We start from the raw sequence: 9971 nt of genomic DNA on the forward strand, positions 1-9971 counted from the left end.
TCTCACACTTGTCTGTACCTCCCGAAGCTCGTCAGGCCTGGATCATAAACGAGTTTTAGCCTCATTACTTCACTCTCTCCATTTAGGTTCCTGGATTGGTGACTAGGCTTAACACTTTTGTTTCCGGTTCTGACTGTGGCTTTACCCCAGGACCACTTTCTGGCATTTGCTTGTCCATCTTGTAACACCTCTCCCCACCCATGGTTCCCTCCTGGGCCTTAGTACGCTGGCTGACCTGGGAATGTCATTGGACATCTCTATGTGCACTCAGGTGGACATACAGGACCACATACAGGATGGTGGTAAGGTTAGAACAAAGAGGTCATGCTCCTGTAAACTAAATACAATTCTAAGCCCCCGCTGACTGCATGCACCCCATCTTGTCCCAGGGGACCCCAGAGAAATCTTAAAACTGATTTCCTAGCCATGGACAGGATGAGAGGACAGATACACTTTATTTCATCCCCTCCCGTGAGGCTTTTTTTCCTAACGGCCAGACCAGCATTTTTTCCTGATAAAAGACCACCAGCCACAGAATAGTTTTAAACCATCTATGGAGCAAGGGCAAAGAGGGTTTTCATGTCCTTGTCTCACCTGTTTGACATAGAGGGCAGTCATTTCTGTACATGGACCCATAAAAAGGCGGAAAGCCCCATCGCACAGGTGTACATTTCTCTTCTCATAAATATTCATAACTCCTCCTATAGCTTGTTACGTATGCATATTTGGCTACCCCACTCAGTATAAGTTCCTGTTCCCATCGTTCCTGCCTCAAACCACAAGTTCCTGGCTCAGGGCCATGGGCTTTGCTTTTCCAGTGGAGTGGCCACCTGAAGGATGCAACCTTTTATGAGAAATAAAGCTCTCCTTTCCAAATTACGAATCTCATCATTTCTTCAATTAATACTCCACTCTGAGTTGTGTTGCTGGAACCTGGGTGGATGGAAATGCCAGGAAAATGGCATAAAGGGAGCAATTTTGGGGACAAGAAAGGGAGTTTGGTTTTGTTAGCTAAAGAGATGTACTTGCAGAGCCCTGGTGTGAACTGTAGAGGAGGAGGGAGCTCTTTGGTAACTCAGTGACCCACAGGAGCTCTGCTATTGGTCCCCACTCACTCATCTTTTGCTTATTCTGACACTCATCCCATCCTGGCCCTTCTGGAACACCCATTCCCTACTCATATTTAGTTATTTGCTCACTTGGCCATCACTGGCAACTGCAATTATTTGTACACATGGTTAAAACCGAAGTTGTCTCCCACCCTCTAGCCATTTGTCACCTTTTATCCTCTTCCTCCTCTCTTTCCCACCATCACCTCCCTTGCACAGAGGCCTGTCTGGGAAGAAGTCACTGGGGCACTGGGCTGGGCATGGCCCCATGACAGCCCAGCTATAGCACCACCACCTCACAGCCACCACCTTCCCCCTGTGAAATCACATAAAGTAGAAGGCAGTGAAAATGGTATTAGGGAAGAGTTGTGGACTATCAGTGTAAAAGGAAATAAAAATCTCAGGACCATCCCCCAACTCCTTATCAAAAGGGAAGGTGAAGCCCAGAGGTTGGCTGAGTTCTGCAACACCCCCTTCTATAGGAATAGCTGCTATTAACATTAAACATCAGCCAGCTTGCCATGGAAAGGTAAAAGGCCTGAGGTGTCTACAAGGACTGCCCCAGACTTTTCATAAGGAAATATCTTGCTGGCCTTCCATAAACAAGAACATGCAAATTGTACTTTGGGTCTTCAAGCTAAGTCCAGCTCCTGAAACTAACACCTGTTTGAGTTCATACTAATAGTGTCAACTATAGGGCGGCGCCTGTGGCTCAGTGGGTAGGGTGACGGCCCCATATACTGAGGGTGGCGGGTTCAAACCTGGCCCAGGCCAAACTGCAACAAAAAATAGCCGGGCATTGCGGTGGGCGCCTGTAGTCCCAGCTACTCAGGAGGCTGAGGCAAGAGAATCACCTAAGCCCAGGAGTTGGAGGTTGCTGTGAGCTGTATGATGCCACGGCACTCTACCGAGGGGATAAAGTGAGGGGACTCTTGTCTCTATAAAAACAAAACAAAACAATAATGTCAACTACAAGTTTATCTTCCCAGGTGCAAAACAGAGACAAGATGAGATCAAACATTCTTCACCCAGGGACATCTCCATAATTGATTCTTCCTTTATTCCCTTATAATTCACAAATGCTTGCTTATCTTAAGTAAAATGTGGATTTCCTCAGCCTCACAAGAATATAATCAGTTGCCTCACTGCCCATCCCCCCTTTTCCTTCCATATGCCCCCTCTCTTTAAATACTGAATTCCCAAATCCCTCTTTGGAAAACAACAGCCACAGTTGCATCTGTGGCTTGTCTTTTTCCTGAACGCATTCTCAACCTTTGGCTTAATAAACCTCCATTGATTGTGTAAAGAGAAAACCAAAGTTTCAGGGCCATCCCATCCCCCACCCCTGCATCTCCTTATGCAAAAGAGAAGACAAAAGCCTCCGACACTTGTGAAGAACTGACCTCACATATCATTCATTACATTATTGAAATTTCCTGCTAATTGCCCATGAGCAAGGACATGCAAACTGTACCTATGCTTAGCACCTAAAACTAAAGTTTATCTGATTCCACGCTTACAAAGAATTACAAGTTTATCTTATAGGTCACAGAACTGGAAACAAGACAGAATTAGACATTCTTCCACCTGCCCAGGGACATCTACATAAGTGATGCTTCCTTCAATCCCCTTTTCCCTTCTAATAGTCCCATAATTTTTTGTAACATGTGGACCTCACAAGAATGTAACCACTTTGTCTCATTAACCCCTCCCTCCTTCCCTTCTCTCTGTTGCCTTCAAAATGCTGAAAGTTCCAACCGCCCCTTTGGCAAAATAACCATAGCTTGTCTGTGGCTTGTGTTTTTCCTGGGTGTGTCCTTGAAATCTTGGCTCAATAAACCTTCAGTGATTGAGACCACCTTCGTCTCAGTCACTTATCCTGAGTGTCCTGAATACAGTTTTTAAAGATGCATATCCAAACATCTGAAGCTTTGGTCTTCATGGTGAACATCACCAGCATGAGACAATAAAAATTCTTTTTTTGTTGTTGTTTTACTATAAACCCAACACATTAAATCCAAAGGGTTTATATACTGAAAGAGTCTTGGCATCAGGTGAGTGTCTGGCTGAGGGCTGTGTTCTGATCAGCATAGTAGAGCTGCCATGCAGGACACTTAGAGGAGCAACGGCCTTCCAGGTGAAGCCTCAGCCTCAGAGTTCCCAAGCTCTGTCCTGCTTCCAGCACTTACACGCAGAGGACCCAGAATGGAGGGGCTTTCTGGGTTCCAGTTGAGTCTCTCTAGAGCTGCACCATCTAACACAGTAACCACTAGCCTCATGTGGCTGTTTAAATATGCATTAGTTAAAATTACTTATGAATTTAATTTAAATCAGGTTTCTCATTGGAGTAGTTACACTTCAGGTACTCAGTAGCCACACATAGCTACTCGATTGTACAATGCAAATGAAACATTTCCATCATCACAGAAAGTACTACAGCATAGCACCATCTAGAGACTGCTCCCAGCCTTGGACTGGAACCTTGACTTAAGCCTGGGTCTTGCCTCTGGCTGAGGATGTTTCTCCCCAGAGACAGTCTTGAACAGCTCTACCAGAACTGCCACACTCCCTAATCTCATTGATCTTGCCATTCAGCAATTATTCACTGGGCATCTCCCATAAGCCAAAAAATATGTTAGGGTTATGGCGATAATCCAGACAGGGTTCCAACCCAATGAAGCATAGGTTCTAAAAAGCTTGGATAGTTATAAGAAAACATGGCAATAATGTGCAAAATGGGAGCTATTTGGTTTGAAGGTCAGGGAAACTCTGCCTAAGCACGGGACAGTTCAGCTGTTCCCTGAGTGGGCAGAAGATCTGAGAATGCACATGTCAGGCAAGGGGACAACTCAGTAGAAAGACCCTAACATGGGAATGAGCTTGTTGAGTTTGAAGAACAAAAAGACCATTGTAGCAGAGGCTTAGCAAATAAGGGCAGAGGTTGGAAAGGGGGGCAGATATCATATTGCATAGAGCATTGGAGGTTGGAGGCAGGAGGCAGGTTAACGGTATTCATAGATCAACAGGATAGTTTCCAGAAAGGAAATGACATGCTCTTGCACAAGGATACTAGCCATGTCAAACTGGAATTTTCCACCTCCCTTGCCAAACATTGGCTTCTGGATTCATTACCCCTTATTCCAAAGTCCTAGGACTGCAGGTTTCTGTGGCTTCTCTTTGCTATGCCCATGTGATATGCAGCAGAGAGCAGAGACTAAGTTAGCCAGTGCAAGACACAACAGAGCCCCAGGACCACAAAAGGGCCCAGAAACATGAAAGCAGAGAACCTGGAAAACAAGAGACTTAGTTTTTTTTTTTTTTTTTTTTTTTGCATCTCATGTTTAGAAAACAAGAGACTTTTAAGAGGACTTGAGCCCACATTTAAATAAAGCAGCATTTTTGCTGTATGTGGAGAAATCAAAATGGACACCTTGCCTTGTGATTCCCTCAAAAGATTTTTTTTTAAGTTAGTTCTCTTTAACTCAGTTGTCACTAGATCCCCCTTTTATAACACCTTTGTTTAGAGATAGAAGGTGCCTGAGACAATAACTAGCTTCTCTTTCTTTGCAACCTCTGAACTCTGTACATGCCTTAACTGTTTTACTTTTCATATTCCACAGCCACTGTCTTATCTTTCTGCCTCTACTGTCAGCCTGAAAGCTCCTCAAGGGCAGGGTCTGCACCTTCAGGGCTTATCCCAGGTCCCCATGCACAACAGCAGCTTGGCAAGATTTGTAGTTATTGATCTTTAGGCTGCCCCACGGAGGCTAAACGTCTTTGTGGTTGAACAGGATCCCCAAAAAGACATGTTGAAGTCCTAACGCCTGGTATCTGTGACCTTACTTGGAAATAGGGCCTTTGCAGAGGTAAGTTAAAATGAGGTCACACTGGGTGTGATCCTGGAGGCTGAGACTGGAGTGATGAAGGCACCAGCTAAGGAACTCCAAGAATTGCTGCTAACCACCAGAAGCCAGGAGAGGAATAGATTCTTCCTCAAGAAGATTTAGAACCATGAGATAGTAAATGCGTTCTGTTTTAAGCCACCCACTTTGTGGTAATTTGTTATGGAAGCCATAGGAAGCTAATGACAGCATAAAAATTAATTACTGTAGAGGATCAAAGACTGGGCTGGAGTGAGCAGGCATGTCTCTGAGTTTACATCACTCATTTGTCTCTTACTTAATTCCACAGATGTTCGGTCTGTGCTCTCTTCTCTGATAAAGGACATAACTTGAGTTAGTTTTCTCTTGTCTGATTCCAACAGAAATCCTTCAGGGAATGGCAAAACCCCGAGTGGACTAATGTTGCACAAAACGAATGAAGAATCTTTGAAGATTTTTGGAATTTCACTAGAAATGCTGAAGATGGGTGCTATTGACTAAATTGGCAGTATTCAACCTTCTCTGTTCTTTCTGGAGACCCGTACATGTGTGATAACATAAGGTTTTATCATTCTTAGGAAACACCGTGGCTGTGCTCAGACGTAGGAATGCACTGGCTGTAACTCTTCCATAAAAGAAAGCCAACCGGAACGCAAGTGGAGAGAAGGAAACTTCCATAAGAGGACTTATCTTGAACATTCGCGCACTTAGGCTCCTTGACTTTATCAGTTATTAGTACTGGAGAAGATGGGTTCCATATCCTCTGGCAGACGTTTATGATTTATAAATATATCCAGAATTCTTCAAAAGTTGAGCTCTGACCATGTTTAATTACTGTAGATGATTAAAGACGGTGTTTCCTAAGGTGCACAAGCGTACCTTGGGCTTACAAGTCATGGACTAAAACGAAGGTTAAAACTCCTCAGCCAAGAACTTCACAGTTGAACCCTTTCCAGGGAAACCAAAAGCGGGAAAGTCGATCCATTGGCGCCGCTTTCATTTCCGGCGCTGCTCACATGACGTCACACGCCACCTAGTCTGCGTCAGCGCCATGCGCCGCGAGCTGGGTTCTGTATGCGCCGGCTGACCATGGCGGAGGTGGGTCGGGTATCTGTACGTGACCCAGGTGGGCTGCTCCCCGGAGGCTTCTGGGCGGCCGTGGCCGTATGGCTGGAGAGGCCGCAGGTGGCCAATAAACGGCTGTGCGGCGCCCGTCTGGAGGCCCGCCAGAACGTCGTCCTACCCCGGGCAGAGGGCTGGAGCGCAGACCCTAAGCAGGAGGAGTTGAGTCCTCCTGTGCGCCGAATGGAGGAGGGACCGGGGCCCGGCTCCAGCTCGCGAGCAGAACCCCAGGAGGGTACAGTGTGTCGCGGACGTGAGGAGGCCCGGGACCAGCTCCGGCAGACACAGAAGGAAGCAACCTTATCGCCTCTGATAGCCGGGAATCCGGGGCAGCTTGGCAGGGTGGGAGGCAGGGAGGGCGACTTCCCCACCGCGGATCTGGATTCGCTCTGGGACGATTTCTCTAGAAGTCTGGAAGGTAGCAATCCGGAGATGTTGGCCTTCCTCACCCGTTCTGGGGCGGAATCGCGGCCTGCGGCGCAGCGCGAGTTCGAGGTGGTTCTCAGAACCGTCATCCCTAAAACGAGCCCTCATTACCCGCTTGTAGCCCCTAGGAGAGAAATAGTAATGCAAGGTAAGAGTATTTTTAATAGTGGAAGGATACGATTATATTAAAAAGTATTCGTTGAGCCTCGGGTCTGGAAAGTTACTCATGGTACTATGCCAGTTCTTGTACGATGTCCTAGGGAGCGTGTAGGTTTTTTATTCTTTTGAGTGGGTGCATATGTGTGTTCTTAGTACAGAGGATGGAATAAATGGCATAGTTATCTGGAAAGCTTCAAGGAGAAGGGTGAACTGGTGTTGAATGATAATAAAAGTTTAACTGGTAAAGAGATAAGTGAAAAGAAACAACTTATGATGTGAAAAATAGGTATAAAAAAGCATAGTGATTGGATGGATGGGAACCCACTGGTCCTCAGTGTTGGTCAAATGTCTGGTACTAATTTTTACTGTCCATGACCTTGACACTTCAACCTCAGGCCCTTCTTGTCTTGAACTTAGCAGTGGGTAAGTTTTCGATTGCTGCTATAACATATTACTGCAAACTTAACAGCCCAAATGAGAAATTGATTTTTTCAGTTCTTTAGGTTAGACATCCTGATTAGCTCTGCTAATTTCTCTGCTCTGGGTTTGTTTCACGAAAACCAGAAAGAATTGTCAAGCTGGGCTCTTAACTGGGAGGCTTTGGGAAAGAAGCCACTCTCAGGCTTATTCAGATTGTTGGCAGAATCCAGATCTCTGTGGGGGACTGGGGTCCTTTTTTTCTTGCTGGCTGTCAGTTCCTAGAGGCCTCTTCCTGGTTCTTTTGTGCAGCCTCCTACGTCTCAACAGCCAGCAACAGGATCAGATCCAATCTTTCTCATGCTTGGAACCACTCTGACTTCTGTTACATCTCTCTTGTGCCTCCATCTGGAGAAAGTTCTCTGTCATGTAGGGCTCATGGGGTTAGATTAGGCCCACTGAGGGAATCCAGAGTGCTGTTTCTTTTTTAGGGTCAGTATCCTTTAATCATGTCTGCAAAGTGAGCATTTTGCCATGTAAACGAATAGACTCAAGACTCCTGAATATTGGGGCATGGATACCTTTGGGAGGCCATTCTGCCTTCCATAAGCGGCAGTTGCTGGTAAGTACATAATACACCCCTCAGAGACCTCTCAGTACTATCAGAAGCCTCTGTGCCTTCTTGACTCTTTGCAGCCATCCCCTCCACCAGGGGGCCTCTCTGACCCTGCCAGTCCAGTTTGGCATAGGCGTTCTTCCAGCTTTTGAGAGCAGTGTCACAATCTTAACCTTTTCACATTTCCTTTTCGTTAGATTGAGAGGTTAGGAAAGCAGTGTCCTTGAGACCTTCACAAGTAGCCTTCACTGAAGAGGGGAGGACTGGACTTTTTCTTTCTTCCTCTTAAGGAAGCAGTGCTTCCTCTATAAGAAGTGCCATTTTCAGGATTGCTTTCCATGTTCAGCTCTTGTAGGAAGGCTAATAGAATATGTAGGTCCTCTGTGGAGTATAGACAGCCTGATCTGAATTCTGGCTTTGCTGTGTGGTTCTCACTGTGCCTCAGTTTCTTCATTTGTAAAGTGGATAATAAAATCCCTTAGAATTGCTGGAAGAGTTAAGTGAAAGTATACATTGTAAAGTGCTTAGAATAGTTCTTGGCACGTGGTAAGTGCCTAGGAAATGCTAACTGCTGTTCCTAAATAGTAGAGACACTCTCTTAGGTTTTTGTATACTTCTTGATCCTGCTAGATAAGCTTACAAAGGAATTAAGATTAATGTGATTAAGAAATCTTAATTAGTAGCAGGCTGGGACAACACAGGGATTAAGAATTTAGCAACTTGAGTCAGTCAGATTAGAATGCAATTTGGGGCTATGTGAATTTGGGACAGATTATTTAACCTCCTCCTTAGTAACTTGATTTTTTCATCTAGAGCAGAGATTTTCAACTGAGATGGTTTTGATTCCCAGAAGTTTGTCTTTGTTTGTAGACAACAGTGACAACAGTTTTTTGGTTGCCACACTGGGTGGAGAGGGAGGGGATAGTACTGGTATCTAGGGGTAGAGGTCGGGGATGCTGCTAAACATTCTGTAGTGTATAGAACAGTTCCCAACCATACAGTGATCCATCTCTAAATAGCGATAGTACTGAGGCTGAGAAATCCCCTTGATCTATAAGATGGTAAAATAATACTAGATGAGAAAGTTGTAATGAGTTTTAAATGAGATATAATTCACAAAAGGATTGATGTCAGTCCTTGTCTCAGATGTGATCTCACTCGCAGTGAAAGCTGTGCTTCCATTAGTTGAAAGGCCCTCTGCGCCTTGGCCGTGTTACCCTGTGACATCACTTCCCACTACATGCCACCTTGTTTATGGCTGTCCTCTGTACATATGAGCGTGCTTCTGCCCCAGAGCCATTGCGGTTGCTGCTTCTCTGTCTGAAAGTCTCTTCTTCCAGGTATACTATGGCTCACTCTGTGACCTTCTGCTTTCTGTTCAGATGTCATGTTATTACAGAGGACTTCCCTGTATTCAACAGCAACACCCCTGACTTACCTGACTTAGAGTTTCTTGTCTCCCTTTACTGCTGTCAGGCTATTTATGTGCAGTCACCCTCTTTAACCTCTACTTCCTTTTGGCAGCTCTTGTTCTTTTGAGTTGCTGGGGAAGGTGGACTTTCAGTTATGCCTGCTTGGTTTGTGAAGTGAGATACATACTCATTTTTAACTGGGATTTTGATTTTGTTTAATATCAAAGGTAAATGCAATTGCTTTCATAAATCAAACCTCAGTATCCACATAAATTGATATAATGCTGTAAATTTAGCTTAGAAATATGTCACTCTGCTTATATTTTAATGAGAAGATGAGTGCAAAGTCTCTGCAAATAGTGAGGGCTCCACACAACATGCAGCCTGGGTTATGAGGGCCTGAAATGATGTTTACTTTTCTGAACTGGCCTCTGATGGTTGAGCAGTGTTCTGTGCCCCTCATGTCTGAAGGTTAGGATCAGGCTGTAGCAGACACCCAACTGAGACAGACTTCCCCACTCTGACAGGCTCCTGTTAGCTGGCTCTTCCTTCAGGTCCTGGCTCATAGGTCCCCCGGCAAATAGCTGTTGAGAATAGCTGCGGGGTGCTTTGCACGTTCTGGGTACTGGATGGTTGCAGTGACAAAAGCCCCTCCCTCCCAGAGTGCCATTGTAAATAGAGTGCTAGAGAAAGCCTCTGAGAGATTGAAAGTGTCATAGTTTATTCATTATTGTTTTTTTTTTTTTTTTTTTTTTTTTTTTTATGAGACAGTTTTTTTTTTTTTTTTTGATACAGGGCCTCCTGGGTAGCCTGCAGGTGGAGGGACCGC

General features: G+C 45.1%; 1 protein-coding gene across 1 annotated transcript in view; it reads left to right on the top strand.

The window, feature by feature from the left end:
* The first annotated feature begins 6069 nt into the window (after positions 1-6069).
* Positions 6070-9971, top strand: part of TRMT44 (tRNA methyltransferase 44 homolog) — a 35375-nt gene continuing 31473 nt past the window's right edge. The window contains exon 1 of the mRNA XM_023518756.1: positions 6070-6686. Within this exon, the coding sequence (XP_023374524.1) occupies positions 6080-6686 (607 nt within the window). The 5' untranslated portion in view covers positions 6070-6079. The remainder of the gene's footprint in view (positions 6687-9971) is intronic.

This window comes from Otolemur garnettii, unplaced genomic scaffold, assembly GCF_000181295.1.
Source record: "Otolemur garnettii isolate 467f Iridium unplaced genomic scaffold, OtoGar3 scaffold00146, whole genome shotgun sequence".
In the NCBI taxonomy this organism is placed as follows: domain Eukaryota; kingdom Metazoa; phylum Chordata; class Mammalia; order Primates; family Galagidae; genus Otolemur; species Otolemur garnettii.